Source organism: Pogona vitticeps, chromosome 14 (assembly GCF_051106095.1).
Source record: "Pogona vitticeps strain Pit_001003342236 chromosome 14, PviZW2.1, whole genome shotgun sequence".
Lineage (NCBI taxonomy): Eukaryota > Metazoa > Chordata > Lepidosauria > Squamata > Agamidae > Pogona > Pogona vitticeps.
This window is the reverse complement of record NC_135796.1, coordinates 15,897,836-15,915,040: the sequence shown is the minus strand read 5'-3', so window position 1 is coordinate 15,915,040 and position 17,205 is coordinate 15,897,836. Positions and strand designations below refer to the sequence as shown.

The following is a 17,205-nucleotide window of genomic DNA, read 5'->3' as shown; positions in this document are numbered from 1 at the left end:
CTCCCTTTTTTTCTGCGAGAAATTTTGGAACTTGTTGTCAAACAACCCTTTTGCCAAATGCTGGGCAAGGCCCGGAAGCGAAGTTCTTTGAAAAAGATGGCAACACTGACGGAGACGGCTCGTCATAATTTTTTTATTTTACTTATTTATTTATTCAATTTATATCCCGCCTATCTGGTCAATTACGACCACTCTAGGGTTGCCAGTTTGATGGGAGAGGGGAGGGAAAAGGGAAAGAGATGGCAATAATTCAGACCCATAAAGTATCTCCTTTTTTGTTTTTCAAAATGACAACAAAATAAAGGGGGAAAACATCATTGTCTGAACCTAAAAGAGCTGTATTGGTTTTTGCAAGGAAAGATGCGGAACGGGATTTTCCCAGCTTTTGTTTCCCAACGGAAGGCTGTATCCCGGCTAGTGTCCATGGTTACCATAGTGATAAGGAGAAGGGAGAGCGAGAGAGGTGTGGTTCCGGCTAGAGAGGCGGCAGGTGGCTTCCGGTACCTAGGAAAGGGAATGAAGGCGAGACGGACGGGAGCGGAAGTCGGGCAAGGAGCCGCTGGCGGTGGTGGTTATGCGGGTGCTTCTGCTGGCCAGCCTGCGAGCCCAGACGGGCAACGGGACGACGGCGAGGAGGATCCAGTAAGTGCCTCTTTGGACCCTCGAGGAGGCTGAAAAAGCACCATTTAAATAATAATAATTTTAAATGGATTTGGAAAAAAATGAATTTAATTTTTTTTTAACTTTAAATTTCATTGGGCAGGCTGCAGCTCGTCCGGTGAAGCTTTTTTTTTTTTGCACCTCCCTGGCCGCCGCTGCATCCAAGCTCCCATGATTGGATCGATTTAAAACCGCTTTTCCTTCTCCCCCCCCCCCCGGCGATAAAGGTCCCCATCCTATGAATGGGGGATGATGGGAGTTGTTGTCCCGGGTTGCCAGTTTGATGGCGTTCCGGCCCTTTTTCGGGGAGGGGAGGGAAGAGATGCCTTTAAAAAAAATAGTGTCCTTTTCCAGGGAGATTTATTTATTTTATCTAAAATATTTTTTACACCCCTCCGCCTTTTCCCCTTCAAAGGACCCAAGGCAGCTTACAAGATTTAAAAGGCGATATTTAAAAGCTAAAAACAGTGAGTATACGAAGCTTCCAAGAAGAATTAAACAGGTATTATATTAAGACGGTCAATAAAAATCAGGACCAAAACTCCGTTTTAGTTTGGAGTTGGAAGGACAACGTTTTCCACCAACAGCCGCGTTATTTATTTAATTTAATTTTATTTTATTTTATTTATATCGTAGGCCAAGGATAATATCTTTTCGTTGCCAGGTCGGGGAAGCAGATGGACCGGTCTGTGGACATGTGGGAAGGTCATGGCAGAGAAGATTCAGACTGTAGAGTGAAAGATTGACCTTTGGCTCTTTGCTGTCCGCGGACATAGTGCGTCACATACACACAACGTTGGCAGCCGAGGACAACTAGGGAAAAAAAATCCAGTTTTGGCCCCTATTCAGCAAAACCGTTGAAACCGATGAGGTTTCTCCCCATGGTCATTTGCAGCCTGCATCCATTCTGATGGGGCTGCTGTGGTCTGGAATGGGATGTTGGTTGTGATTCCGTGCCACCCTATTGCTTTTGATGGCGGCGGGCAATATTCGAACCACAGAGACGGGTTCGAAGGAAGGGGAGGGATGAGGAGAAGGGAGGAAGGGATGAGGAGGGATGAGTAGAACCACCCTCTGGATCATCCCCTGTCAAGTGGGGAATCAAACTCCCAACCTCTGGCTTTGCAATCAGAGATCTAAATTGTCATATATATTTTTTTCCAGTGGAAAAGAGTTCCACTGGCCAACTTACTATGAACAAAATGTGTGGTGCTTTGGGAAGACAGCACATAATATAAGATGTTGTTCTGCTTATGGATGTTCTTTCCAGTAATGAAATCGTTGGTGTGATTTTTCTCTCGAACACTGCTAGAAAGTTCATCTCAGATTAAGTGTAACACGGACGGGGACTTATTGTTTTGAGAGTGCGAGTGATTTGCTATAATTGGATTAATAGAAGGAAGTAAAATATTTTTAGTCCCGCAATGCACAAAGACTGCCTGGATTTCTTTGTGCCGCGTCTAGCAAGAGGACAGGCTTGGAAAACAGAGATATTCGGCGTTTTCCAGGGTAAATCGTAATTGCTTCGATTCAAACTGAGAAAGGAATCGTGGCGTTTTGAGTAAGCAGGTGTCACTGTTAATTGTCCTGCTTGTTGTAAATTACTCATAATTGCACCATTAGATGACGGCGGGGAGTTGTCTGCGGTTCAGGTAGAACCGCTGGCCGATAAAAAACCTGATCTGAAAAGGAGACAAAAACAGGGAGAGGATGAAGGAAGGAGGCAGGTTGGAAAGGACGAGGACGCTGGCATCGTAAGATAAATATAATAATCATTGGCAGAGCCAGAAGGGACCCTGTAGATCATCTAGTCCAGCCCCTGTCAAGGAGGCACAAGGGGGAATCGAACTCCCAACCCCTCTGGCTGTGCAGCCAGAGAGCTGAACCCCTGATCTACACATGCAGAGGAAGGTGCTGGACAGTCATACCATTTGGACAGGAATGCCCAGGGCCCATTTCTGGAGCAGAATGAGCCAGGATCCCTCCCAGTGTTCTACTCCTGCCTGATCTTAGCCACTAGACAAACCACTTTCCAAAACAGGTGTTTATCCCAACATAGAAGCGATGTTCTTTTCGTACGAGCCTGTTTTGCGTCTTTCATTCTCGACCAGCGATAGAATCTAGAAAAAGCTGCGCCCGGCGGCTTCCGTGCGATGTATGAAATGTCCCAAAGCTATTAAGCCGCAGGAGGAGGAGGCAAACGCTGCTTTAAGCTGCGTGATATAGTGTCCAATTCCCAGCGGAAATTAATATTAATAGCCTGTCTTTCAAACGAAAATCCCATTTGCTTCTCTACCCGAAGGGATCATCTGGAAGCCGCCGGCCACACGTGCACCCTCAAGGATCTGTGCGAATGCGAGTCCTCCTCGGCAGTGTCCAAGCTCATCTCCCCTGGGAACTTTGACGCGGCTCTGGGCATTCACCTTTATAAAGCCGGCCGGTTCCTGCAAGGTTTGTGTGTGTGTGTGTGTGTGTGTGGTTTTTGGAAGAAGGGCACCCATGGATTGTGTCATTCAGTTGTCTAATAAAATGGAAGGAAGGAAGGAAGGAAGGGATGGAGGGAGGGAGGAGGGAGGGATGAGGAGAAGGAAGGGAGGGAAGGAAGGAAAAGGATGAGGAGGAGGGAGGGAAGGAGGGAGGGAGGGAGGGGAGGGATGAGGAGAAGTAAGGAAGGGATGCGGACAAGGGAGGAGGGAAGGAGGGAGGGATGAGGAGAAGGAAGGAAGGAAGGAAAGGGATGAGGAGAAGGGAGGGAGGGAAGGGAGGGATGAGGAGAAGGAAGGAAGGGATGAGGAGAAGGGAGGAGGGAAGGAGGGAGGGATGAGGAGAAGGAAGGAAGGGATGAGGAGAAGGGAGGGAGGGATGGAGGGGAGAGATGAGGAGAAGGAAGGAAGAAGATGGCAATGTGTAGCCTTTATAATTAAAATTGTAAACCGCCCGGAGAGTGCTTGTAGAGCTATGGGGCGGTATATAAGTCCAATAAATAAATAAATAAATAAATAAATAAATATGGCAATGAAATGCAAAGACCAGTCATATGTAAGAAACTGCCTCAAACAATTGGCTCAAAAAAGTTCCAAAAGCAGGAATCTCCAGCGTTTTGATACTGCAATGCCCATCATCCCCACTCATTGTGGTCACCCTGTGGGTTGGGGATGACAGATGCCATGGTCCCACAGGATGCTTGGTAGGGGGAAGATTGTTTGAACAGAGGGCTAGTAAAGGTGTGATCCCATAGCACATTGCAAGAGTTGATGTGTAGCCCCTGAAAGCCCTAACATCTCTGAATTTATTTGGTCCGTTTTAAAGCTATCCAGGTTGGAAAGCCGTGATGAGATGTTGTGGCAGGGAGTTCCCCAGTTTAAATGTAACCTGAAGGCGAAGACATCCTTCCCTTTTTCTCTGTTGGGTCAGTGAGCAACCGTAGCTTGTGAGTGTGTTTGTAGAGAAGGTATTATTCTGGCTGTGTCAAAGTAAACTTGTCACACGGCCCTCAGTTTCACGAGCGCCTCCTGTCCAGAATTTAAAAGTAGTCGTGTAACTAATTACCGGCCATCACGGCTGCTGTTTGTTAGTTTAATGAGGTGTACAACCGTCCTGGTGATTGCCTTCTCCCCAATGCACACCCATACTTCCCATGCTTAAAGGAATTGAGTGTCGCATTTATTGTCTCAGCGGCTTGAAGAGTGCCCGGGAAAGTAGGGTCAATCGCAAGTTGAGTGTTGCTGTAAGAGGTAGCGGTGCGGCAAAGTGGATTTTCCTGCAGAGCGTAAACAGGTGGAGCCACAAAAATGGAACAGGTTTGACAAGAGGAGGTGCGGGAAAAAGAGAGAGAGAGATACAGTGGTGCCTCGCTTAACGATGTTAATTTGTTCCAGCAAAATTGCTGTAGAGCGAAAACACCGTCAAACGTTAAGCGAGGCAATCGTTAAGCAAGGCACCACTCTGTGTGTGTGTGTGTGTGTGTGTGTGTGTGTGTGTGTTTTCACCTATAACGCTTGCACAGACTAACACAGTTACTCCCTTCTACAACAGACACCTAAATGTGGCTCACCTGGGAGAAAGGCCAAGACAGGAAGTCTCTGAGGCTTAGCTAGGCCTAACTTCCTGTTATGAAAGAAAACTCCCAGGTACCACTGGGGCAGGAACAGGAAGCGAGGGTGGGGCTGGGCCTAGCTCCGTCCTCAAAGCCTTCCAAGTTGAGGCCTTTTCGCCCAGGCGAGCCACAGTGAAGTGTCCATAAATCAGGCACAACTCTGAGAATGGGGAATGATGGGATAGGGTGTCCGAGAAATTGAAAAATCCTATCCCTGCAGCGGAGACGAGATTCAAGCATTCCTTCCTTCCTTTTATGGGTCTTGTACTCTTCCTCGGTAGGCAGGTGTTCACAGCAAAAACATGAAACCTTGTTTCCTCCATCAAGTCGGTGGATGAAAACCGGAGTTGTCCACCTCGATCTTGTGGGTTTACCTCCAAGGGTTGTGGCCGGGAGGACAGCTGGCCTAGGTGGGTAGAGCCAGGAGAAGGAGAGGGGGGGCGTCACGTTCTCTTCTGCTTACTCAGAAGTAAGCCCTAGTGCATCCGACGCCGTGGACTCCCATGGCATAAGACCGCTGCCTTTTGGAAGCGGTTGCAAACTTTCCCGAGTCCCAAAGGCTGTCAATAGACCTCTAAAGCAGTGGTCCCCAACCTTGGGCCTCCAGATGTTCTTGGACTTCAACTCCCAGAAATCCTGGCTAGCAAAAGTGGTGGTGAAGGCTTCTGGGAGTTGTAGTCCAAGAACATCTGGAAGCCCAAGGTTGGGGACCACTGCTCTAAAGGAAACAATTCGGTGAAGATTCAGAAGATGGACCTCTGGCTTTTGAACCGTGGTGTCTTGCAGGCAGTGGTGTTCCTTTCGGCATCCTCTTCGGAGGGACCGACATCAACGAAGATGTCAAGAGTGAAGAGAAAAGCCAAGTGATGGGGGCCGTCCTGGACGAAGCCAGGTAGAGCAGTCATTCTCACCTCTCCCCTCTTACAGCCTTCTTAAAAACTGCTCGGAATACAATTTCGTTTCTACCCATCAGTGAACAAGGAGCCCATCATATAGGTTGTTGCTCTTATATATATGGTAGGATCCCCCTATCCGCAGGGGATTGGTTCCAAGTCCCTCCCCCCCCCTCCCCAGGTATGCTGAAAACTGTGGATAATAGTGGTTGTGGTAAATGAAAAGAAAAAAAAATCCAGAAAAAAAAGTATTTTCACCAGGTATTACGAGAACTGCCAGGTTTTCACTTATCTCCCAGCTAAAATGCATGGGAAGGATGATTTTGGATGTTGAGTCCTTGGATCGATGCCAGCATCTCTGGTGGGGATGCTGGGGCTTGTAGTCCAAAATGCCCTTCTTTCCCCGCCCCGAACCTCCGGTAAGCCTTGACGGGAAAGGGCGGCTTTTTGAGCATCGATGAACCAAGTCCCTCTTTTTTCCAAATGGCTTCCAGGTTTGCCGTCTCCTTCACTGACGCCATGAAGGAAAAAGCAGCAATGTACTGGGTAGGTACCGGGGTTGGGTAGCGTGCGTCTGCCTGGCTGAGCCCTGAAAAGGAAATGAGATGATTCTGTGTGAGAGTGAGGAAATGGTCCCATGGGCGGAATATGGCGAGCAGTTCGTTTTCTAAAAACAGGACGGCTCCTATTCGCTTCAAGCGAGCTAGAGAGCAGGCAGTAAAGAAGAACAGCCGTGGCATTTCAGGAATGAGGCCTAGCTAGGTCTAGCTTAAGGTTGGGCAAGAAATTACAGTGCTGCCTCGCTTGATGACGTTAACCTCTTCCATCGAAATCGCTATAGAGCGAAATCGTCATCAAGCGGGGGGAAAAAACACATTGAAAACCGCTCATTGTGTTCCAGTGGGCTAAATACCTAATCGTCCAGCGAAGATCCTCCATAGGGCGGCCATTTTCCGGTGCCTGTACAGCGAAAAATCCGTCCTAATCACAGCGGGGAGTCATTTTGCACAGCGGGCGGCCATTTTAAAACCCGACGATCAGCTGTTTTTAGATCATCGTAATGCGAAGAATTGGTTCCTGAAGCAGGGAACCGATCATTGTCAAACAAAAACTGCCCATTGAAACATCGTTTTGCGAGCACAAAGGCAATCGCAAAAACCTCATCGTCGAGCGGATTCGTCGTTTAAGGAGGTAATCGTTAAGCGAGGCACCACTGTATTATTATTATTATTATTATTGTTGTTGTTGTTGTTGTTGTTGTTGTTGTTATTATTATTATTATTATTATTATTATTATTATTATTATTATTATTATTATTATTATTATTATTATTCCTTGGGCTACAGGTCCCATAATTCCCCCTTCTGGAAGTCCTGCCTAGCAGGCACATAAATGTGGCTCACCTGGGAGAAAGGCCTTAACTGGAAGGCTTTGAGGCCTACTGTAGCTAGGCCTAGCTGAAGGTTGGCCATTTTGTTTTTTAAACTCTCTCGGTACTCAAATCTGGAGCTTGTGGCTATGCCTTTTTTTGGACTACTACACTCAGAAGCAAACTGTGTAGAAACTCAGATCTGGAAACAGGGCTTCCGATCAGATATCCTGGTTTACGGGACCGCCTTTTGCATACAACGGGTGGCAAAACACTCCAAACAGGAAGAGGGGTTGAATTTGGGGCACTTGGAAGCTAGGAAGATTTTCCTCCCTATATAAATACAGTGTTTGATAACGATCGCGGACAGGGCTTTAATTTAATTTGATATAGGGAGAAAGCCCTGCTCCGGATAAGGGGATTCTTCAGTTATGATTATTTGCTTTCAAAGCAAATTACACCTCCTTTGATGGAAACCTATTTGTCCTGATCAAAACCACAACCTTTATTAACTGTTCATCATGGTTCACTGTCCGTCGACACAACAAATGTTGGCTGTTGGATGTCAGAAAACCTCACTAGCGTTAATTCCAGGATCTATCTTACGTTTTTAAAGCCAGCTTTTGAACCGGGTAATTGTGTCCAATTATTAAATCAGCTGGCGGTTACCATAAATATGGATTAAAGCTCGTTTGAATGGCCCGAGCAGCTGTAATTCGGCTTCCTTTTTGAACAGGAAGCTAGGGTGCAGCTAGGCCTGGAAAGCCAGCTAGGCCTTTTTCCAAGGCGAGTGAAATGTACAGTAGCATCTCGGTTTGCAAAACGGATCCGTTCTACCTGATGTTACATAGTACTGACATTTTGCAAACCGAAACGCCAATTCCGCTACGAAAGGGGCGGCGCTATAGGCGTGAGGCGCCCTGGGAAAACCCTTTCATAGTGCGAAGAAAAGGGAAAAAAACAGTGTAAATCAGGGCTTTATTTCTTACGGATTTCGGTTCGTGAGCCAAAAATTACGTAAACTGAGGTGTTCGCAAACCGAGGTGCTACTGTAGTCGTCTATAGGTGTGCGTCTCTCAGGTGGGACTACCAGAATGGAGAATTATGGGATCTGTAGTTCGGAAGACCTGAAGATCCCATACCTAGGGCGCAGCCCTTGACCAGTTACTGTACCAGAAAAACAGCCCCTGAATCTATGGAGGTTTGCTGACCCCTTGCTCTTCACAATTGACCATTTTTGTTTTCTTTCCTTGTTAATTGATTTTCAAGCCTCACGCCAGGAACAAAATACATGTCCAGCCTCAAGGTAAGCATTTGAAGTTTGCTGCTTCTTCCGGTGTGAACTCAAAACCACAAAAGATGTCATGCCCTGGGGATAACAGAACACCCATCAAAGGCATCACAAGGAGATAAAAGTGTAGAGGGTGATGTTGCTGGGTGTTTGCTTGAGACATAATTTCCCTTTGTGTGTGTGTGTGTGTGTGTGTGTGTGTGTGTGTGTTTAAAGAAATCAGTGTATCTACATTGTACTGGTGTAACCTTTGGATATCAGTTTAACTCATGTTAAATTCCTCATACAGTGGTGCCTCGCTTAGCGACGTTAATCCATTCCAGGAAAAACGTTGCTAAGCGATTTCATTGCTAAACAGAATAAAAAAGCCCATAGAAACGCATTAAAACGTGTTTAATGCGTTCCTATGGGCTTAGAAACTGACCTTATGCGAAGATCCTCCATAGGGGTGGCCATTTTCGGTGGCTCTAAAGCGAGACAAAAGAGCAGGCGGCCATTTTGTTTTTCCGGCGGCCGTTTTGGAACTGCCGATCAGCTGGCCGAAAATGGGGGCTTTGCGATGATCGCTTCCCCATGTTTGATGGCACCGTTTTGCTAGAAACAGCCCCACGCTCCAAGGAGTTTCCTTTTAGAGATGAGGACCATTGGAGAGCGGGTGGCCCCTTTTCTCCTGCATGACCATGGGCCTTGTGGTCTGGGGGCAGATTGGAGTTGTATTCCAACAGCCTCTGGAGGGCTACGGATTTCCTGATTTAACACACGCCTGTTTACAGTAGTTTTGGAGTAGTTTTGTTGTTCTGTTGTCATTTCTTTTTTATTATTATTATCAATAAAAACTACAATTCTTGTTTAAATTTTTTTTTAAAGGAATTGTGACCAGCCCCAGCAGTTCTTTTAACTGGAAGAAGTGGCTAGAAAGTGCAGGTAAAATCACACACACACACACACACACACACTCCTAGATGTAAAACCTTTGCTGATCTTCTTAACCAAAGGCTCATCTTTTGATGTTGTTCAAAGATTCTGTGGAGGGACAGAGTTAAAGAGACACCACGGATAGGAACTAGGGACATAATCTATTGTGATGATTTGCAAGGAATATATAGAGGGAGTATCAGCATATATGTATATATGCGTCCAGATGGGTGAAAGGAATCCGACTCCCTATTTCTGAATGAATCTTTTCAGCCTCCCAAGTCGTAAACTTCGTTTTTCTTTCTGGAGTTGTCATAATTAATGTCCGTAACTTCCGTTTAAGCCGCATGAAACGGATTCCTTTGGAGATCCTAAATTGAAAATTAAACGGAGATGGTTTCTCTTGAGTTTGTTACAGTCTCGGAGAAAATTGATTTTCTCCCGCTAAACCACAATGAAAGTCACACATACCCCCCCGGGAAGGAGGGGAGGAACGCCAGCGTGAGCTTTTCAGCCAGTCGTAATGAAAAGTAGTTGAGAGATAGTTTCTGAAGACGCCACCCACAAAACACACAGAGAAGTATGTTTACAACTTGAAGGGGGAATTTTGGTTAATCTTCAGCCAGCCCTTCCTTGTCAGCCTTAGGGAACCCCCAGGGTGATTCCGGCTTCCATCGTGACTGAATTCCTCCCCCCCCCCCGGGGATTTCCCAAAATATCACACTCCCATCTTTGTGACACTACCATTCATTAGTTTTTCCAAAGTTTTTTTTATAGCTCTATCAGTGGATCTGTAAAAGTCAGAAATGCCTCTTCTAAGGCTTGGTTGCAACTGATTCAGGCAAAATATGCTGATATATTTTGTCCCATTGTTTTGCCTCTGGGACTGCCCGCCACTGGAATGCGACTGTTGGGACTTCTGGGGTGGCTGGTGTGCGTGTGTCAAGGGGATGACTTCAAAGGTGTCAGTAGTCAGCCTGTAGGGTGTGCCCCAATCTTCCGGCTGTAGCTCTGTCGATCAACAAACCGTTGGAATGGAAAGGGTTAAACTAATCACACAATGAAAGCAAAAGATTGTCGTGGTGAATTTGTTTAATTAATCATCAAATTTCAGCTGATGGTGTTTTTTTAAGGTAGTAGATGGTTTGAAGTAGCTTCACATTCCCTTCCTCTAGGGGCCGCCCTGGGGACTGTGCCACTTGCCCAAGGCTACACAGGCTGGCTCTTCTCCCAGGAGGCCCAGTGGGGGAATCGAACTCCTAACCTCTGGCTCCACAGCCAGATGCATATCCCACTTTTTGATCCAGCCAGGTTAATTGTTGTGCATCAATTCTGATTTATGACGGCCCTTTTCACGGTTTTCTGAGTAGTCAGAAGTTGTTTTACCCTTTCTTTCCTCTAGGGGGAGCCCTGGGACTGTGCAGCTGGCCCAAGGCTATATAGGCTGGCTTTTCTCCCAGGAGGCAGAGCGGAGAATCAAATGACCCTACCCATGGGTCATCATCCAGATCACTGAACCCTTTTACTTTCTGAGATGGAATGGACGCAGTATGCTTGTGGTTGAACATAATAGATAATACCTACGTGAAATCAGCAACATTTCCATATCCTTGATTTATTGAGGGATACTCTGGCTGGATTCCAGACTGAAGGGCACTCCTTTTAGGAGAGGGGACTTCACTGCCACATTTGATTGCCAACTTTAAATGTTTGGAATTGTAGTTGTTCCATCCAAGAGGGGAAGACCTAGACCAGTGGCTCCCAACCTTGGGTCGCCAGATGTTCTCGGACTCAAAACTCCCAGAAGCTATTCCCACCCGTTGTGCTGGACAGGATTTCTGGGAGTTGTAGTCCAAGATCATCTGGGAATCTAAAGTTGGGAAACACTTTCATAGATCATTGAATCTCAGTCTGTCACTCCCTGGAGCAGAGGTTCCCCGCCTTGGGTCCCCAGATGTTGTGTTGGAGTCCAATAACATCTGGAACCCCCCGAGTTTGGGAACCACTCATCTAGACCTTGGATCAAGAATGGGTGGCTGTTTTCCACTCCAAAGGCTGAATTCAGTTGGAAGGATATTTCCTGGGTTTGATGGACTGATGGTCAAACTCCAATATGAAGAGAGATCAGCCTTGCTCATCATTCATTCATAGCTGTCAGAGGAGGGTTGTGTTTTCAGCCGTTTGCTCCATGACAGATGAACTTAGAGAGTTTAGTGGCTTTATCATTACAGCAGATGACCGCTGAAACAGAGCATTGCGGGGTTATTTGGTTCCCAGTAAATCACAGTGTGTGGGCGCAGTCTGGGAACGAGAGAGAGAGAGAGAGAGTAAAATAGTATAAATGGATGATTTTCAGCAACAAGGCGATCTGTCACCAGGACGCTCAGCTCCGGCAGTGACTGGATTCTGAGTCTCAGAGTTCAGGATGATTAAAGGAGCTAGGGAGAGGCTGATGGCGAATGAATGGCAAGGGGAGGAGATGGAAAAAAATAATGGAGGTTGCTCCAGTATCATCTGATGTCACTGTGTGTTAAAAAAAAAAATTAGGTGTGTAACGCATCTAGAGCGGCTAAAAAAAACTCCTGATCAACACGATTGATAGGATAGCAATCTCCAGATACTTGAAGGGTCATCCTACAGAGGAACGGCAGGATCTGTCCTCGATCACCCCAGAGAGTAGGGCACGTAATAACGGGCTCAAGTTCCAGGAAACCAGATTTCAGTTGAATATCGGGGAAAAACTTCTTAACTGTTAGAGCAGTACGACAACAGAACCCATGTCCTCGGGAGGCGGTGAGCGCTCCAACGCTGGAGGCATTCAAGAGAACATTGGACCATCCTCTGTCTGATCTCCTTTGATTTGGATTCCTGCCTTGAGCAGGGGGTTGGGCTTGATGACCTTAGAGGGTCCCTTCCTATTGCATTATTCCATGAAATTAAAAGATTTTCCAAAGCTCCCTGTTCCCCCCCCCCCCCATACTCCCAAATTGGGAAGTGCCCATCTTGGCACTTCCTGATCTGTTTATTTTTTCCTTTTAAAAAGGGCTATTTGGAGCCATTTCTGCTTGGTGCGTCCCATTGGGAATCGGAGTGACCCTATGGATCCTAAGCTTTCAAGCCTGGCTCGCTTGTAGGACTGCTCAGGATCCAAGCAGGCGATGCCTTCTCAAACAGGCGAACGGTCCCGAAGGGCCCAGAGAACCTGCCAAAGGATGACTTCTTTTGAGGCGTTGAGGAAGAAAATGACGTTTTTCAATTTAAAAAAAAAATTAAAAGGAAAATGATCAAAAGGCTTATTTTGGCGCTTAGGAGGAAAGAGGAGGTGGAAAGTATTCCGAACGACCGAAAACAGTGGGAAAAACATAAAACAACTGTCGCGGGCTCGAGGGGTGAACACTCAGCAACGAGTTCCGCTTTTTAAAAAAATTTTGGTATGTGATCGGTTAATGCTTTGAAATGTTGAGATGAAAAGGCGCCCGTTCTTCAAGGGAGGAATGAAAGGGACTGGGTGGTTCAAAAGGAACTAGAAGCGAGGATCAGAGAGATAACCCCTGCCATTTAGCTTGGGTGCCGGTGCCAGCGTCAGAGGAGAACTGGATCTGGAGGAGAGGAAAGGCCATGTGTTTTCCAACCTGGAATGCCCGCCAACGGAAAAAGCACCAGCTTTCCAGGAAAAGGCTGGGAAGGAAGGAGGGGAAGCTCGCGAATTTCGTTTGGGGTCTGAGCAAACTAGGCTGGTGGGTGTCATCAGGGGATGTCCGCCGATCTTTGGCTCCGTGACTCAAGTCTGAGTCTTTGGTACTGGGTCCCTATTAAAAACAAGCTCCCCCCCCCCCCAGAAAAAGGGCAGGGAGGGGTCGTGAGTTGAACTGAACTTATTTGGAAAAATAACTCAAGTTTGATTGGACAGCGGATTCCAAGACTTGAGTCCCCATTCCTGGGGTCAGCCTTGGGAGCTCAGAAACTGAGGATCTTCCCCATTTTTAACTCATCCTCCTCATCTTAGAACCACAGAGCTGGAAGGGACCCTATAAGTCATCCAGTCCAACCCCTTTCAAGGAGGCCCAGTGGGGGAATCAAACTCCCAACTTCTGGCTTCACAGCCAGAGACCTCAACCCCTGAACTATCCAGCAGTTCATAATAACAGTCTTAGAAGTGCAGACCCTATGGCTCATCGGGTCCAACCCTTGTCATGGAGGTGTAGCGGGGAATCGAACTTGCAACTTATGTTCATCAGTATTATCCTTCTATATTCCGAGTGTGGACCACAAGCTTCTCCCCACAAGAGTTCCTCCAGACTTGAACCGTTCCCTGCCTATTTCTTCTTCTTCTTTCATTTGAAAAGGCTTCAGAGGACTTGACGTTGGGGTCAAATTATGCTTCTAGGAATTTCATTCCTCCAGACGTTTCTCAGGAGTTGGGGTTCATTTTGAGAATCGGAACCAATTTTTTCCAGGGCTCGAAATGGTCTCCTCCACCACTGAGGTCCTAGGAGGAGAAAAGACTGAGTTGTGGGGTCTCCACAATTGAGGGAGGATACAGAAAAAGCTGTTGAGCCCACAGCTGGTCCAAAGCCACCCTCTAGTTGAGCGAACCGTTTATCGGAGAAGACGGAGCGGCAGGCAGCTTGCCTGCAATCAGACTAAATGTCTTACATTCTCTTTCTTTGTGAAAGCAGGGGAAAATGTCTCTCTCTATTTATCACTCAAGATAAGAAACGTTTCTCCGGGCAGAGGCCTTTACTCCCAGCCAGTTTCTCTTTGATATCCTGGAGTTGCTTAAAAGCCTGCAGGCCGGCGGTAAGATGGAACGCAAGGCGCGTTTTGTGAGAATTTGATCAGCAATCCACAGATGGTTGGGCTTTTTCTTTCTTTTTAAAATTTCGTGGGCACGCTCACCAGGACGGCATGCAGCAAATGTTCCTCGTGTGTATGTGTGTGTGTGTGTGTGCTTTTTTAAAGTGAATACTTTTTTTCTCACTGATCCTTCAGGAATTATTGTTAATATGAGCTTTTGGTAGGGTTTGCCACGCTCAGTTGGGGATTATGCCCGGGAAAAGTCAAAATTTGGGAGACCAGAAAGGGGGTGGGGGCATTAAGGCAGTTCTCTCCTCCATATAATATACAACAAAACTTGTTTGTGTGGGTGAGAGAGAGATTTAAAGAGTACTTGGGATATTTTGATGACAGATCATCCCTTTCTCTCTCCTACTGTTTAGTCAATAGATTTTTTAAAAACTTTACCTTTGCATCCTTGCATTTTACACAAAAACACACACATACACAATGAAATCAAAAATAAAATAGCTGCCAGATCCTCCTTGGACTTCCTCCGTTCTCGTCTCGCGCCCTTACGTGAAAAAGTGGAGCCTCTTGAAGTTGACTCTAAACCGTCCATTTGAAATTTACTATGAAAACAAAAGCATTCGAAGCTCCTAGGATTGGTTTTTAATTTTAAAAAGCAATATTGCCGGAATGTGCCACCCGCTTCCAATCCCTGGTGACATTTAAGGATATCAACGTCCAAAGCTACTTTGATAGCTTGAGAGAGGGTTGATCGCCTTATTTTAAAGCTAGTCTTTCAAGAGAATACCCACAACTTTTAAGAAAGGCGAGGAGAGGACGGCGAAACACGGGGAATAGGGGGAAACGGCTAAAATCCTGTTACATAGCTATGCCTGCGTAACTCAACGTTGCACAAGCAGGAAAAAAAATGCACGCCGAGGCAGGGATCATATCTGTCAAGTGGTTCCGCCCGTATGTTGCGCAACTAGTTGTAATGGAGAATTGCACAGCGAATTGCGAATTTGTGCACACAATGCAAACTGCCTGACTGTAACTCTGGGGAATGTCCAAAGTTGTAAGTTTCCACTGCATCAAGCTCAACAGGATTTTAGCCAGCATATCGTCAGTGTCTTTAAACAGCTAGTTTTGCCGACGTGGCAAGGCTGTAAATCAGCCATTGAATTCTTGTTGGGGACATTTTTCTGTTGCCAGGGAAGTGGAGAGGTATTTCAAGATTTCCTCTCACCGGCAGCAACATAACTGGTCCAGGGGACTGTGTATTAAGAGAGGGAAACAGTCAACATCTCAGGACCCTTTTGAACCTCTAATAGCTGGCTACGTAGCTCAGGGGGTTAGGTCTTCATCTGCAGAGCCAAAGGTTGGGAGTTTGATTCCGCTCCGTGCCTCCGGATGGAAGAGCCATCCTGGGTAGCCTTGGGCCAAGCTGGGATCCCACCCAGAAGAAGAGAATGGTCAACCACTTCTGAGTCTTCTCTTAAAAATCATGGAAATGGTCTTCATAAGTCAGAACAGACTTGACAGCACACAGTTATGATACGTTCATAATCTACTGGAGAAGAAGAAAACGATGTATCCAAAAGATAAGCACACTTTTGTCCCTTCTATGTTCTATGCTTTTAAAAGCCCCGCTTGTTTGGAAACAGAACGGGACTGGTCTGCTAAGGAGGTCACTTGGAGACCCCTGGATGCTCTCCGCTGACTAGTGAGCACACTTAGTTAGCTCTGCTTTCTCCCCTACTTATAGCAACAGTGGTGCCCAGCCTTGGGTCCCCCAGATGTTCTTGGGCTAAAACTCCCAGAAGCCTTCACTGCGAGCTGTGCTGGTCTGGATTTCTGGGAGTTCTGTGATCCGTGAACATTTTTGGGGACCCAAGGCAGAGGGAACCACTGACTTATCAGGACACCGTTGGTAACCACCTACATTTATTTATTAATTTATTTATTTTAAATATTTTTCTACCTCGCCTTTCTCCCCAAAAAAGGAGCCAAGATAATTGACGGAATTTTAAAAATTAACAGTATGCAGGAGACACAATAGATTTTTGCAGCCGTTACAGAATCTCGGACTTGACCTTAGCAGGAACAAAATTTGCACCAATAAAGTAGGGTGTGGGTTTGTGTTTTTTTTAGGTCTTTCATAGTTTGCTTACTTGCTCAGGGGTTATGATCTCTGGAACGGAAGCAGCCCACTTCTGTCTTCCCACCAACGTCCCGCGACGTAGTCATCTTGAGCTGCTCCCTTCCAACTTCGATCTCCTTTCCAGATATCTTGTTCCCTCCGCTTTCCTCTCTAAACGCACGGCGAAATGTGGTTTGATTTGCATCTCTCGCCCGTGTCGGCTCAAGTGCCTCTTTGAGGAACTTACTTTGGGAGACGATGATGATTATTATATTTTCCCCCCCTTTTCAAGGAAGAGGCGCTTTGAGGAAGCATTGAAGAGGGCGGATAGTTATCTTTGGTAGATTTCTCCGGCGCTCTATTAATCCGGGAAATGTCAGCTTTGACTCAATGGCTTGCGGATCGTATAACATTTCGGGAGCCGATATGCACCACTTTCAGGCGCGGTGTATTCTTTTCTAATTTTCAGAAAGGGGAATCGGTGGCTTTATCTCCTTGCGCTTTCTCGGCAAAGCACAGTAGAGTCAGGTTTGACATTATTTTGACCAAAGACTCATGCAAAGTAACATTTAAAACAACATCAACCCACTATTCTCCTTGTCATCTCCAAGTAGAGGATGGATTATTATTATTTTTTTTTTTGAGCTTTGCACAATTTAAGATTACGGAGGCTTACGAAATAGAGGTAAAACTAAAAACAAATTGACAGCCTGATCAGCTATGAAGCAATGTAGTATGCACGTTATGTACAAAAAAATAAAATAAACACTGCCACTAGCTAAAACAACGAGCCTATTTTTAAATGGGGGAGGGGGGAACAAGAAGTTAAACTGTTAAGATAATTGAATATTTTGGACCAGAAGTGGGCTACTTCCATAGCATGATCTCAGCCATTGGCTAGATCTCCTTTGGGCTGTGTGGTGGGGCATCAATGGCATGCACATTGAGTGCTGTGTTGATTGAAATTTTCCACAGCCACATAGGGCAGGGGTCCTCAGACCGTGGCAAAGTGGTGAGCTGCCAAATCCAGCCACTAGGAAAAATATATTTTTATT

The 17,205-nt window shown here is 46.2% G+C and overlaps 1 protein-coding gene across 1 annotated transcript in view; it reads left to right on the top strand.

Moving 5' to 3' along the window:
- The first annotated feature begins 485 nt into the window (after positions 1-485).
- The window catches only part of GLT1D1 (glycosyltransferase 1 domain containing 1), a 30,574-nt gene continuing 13,854 nt past the window's right edge, over positions 486-17,205 (top strand). Inside the window, exons 1-6 of the mRNA XM_020788895.3 lie at positions 486-642; positions 2,963-3,111; positions 5,543-5,648; positions 6,144-6,195; positions 8,289-8,325; positions 9,178-9,234. Coding sequence (XP_020644554.3) covers positions 575-642; positions 2,963-3,111; positions 5,543-5,648; positions 6,144-6,195; positions 8,289-8,325; positions 9,178-9,234 — 469 coding nt within the window. The 5' untranslated portion in view covers positions 486-574. The remainder of the gene's footprint in view (positions 643-2,962; positions 3,112-5,542; positions 5,649-6,143; positions 6,196-8,288; positions 8,326-9,177; positions 9,235-17,205) is intronic.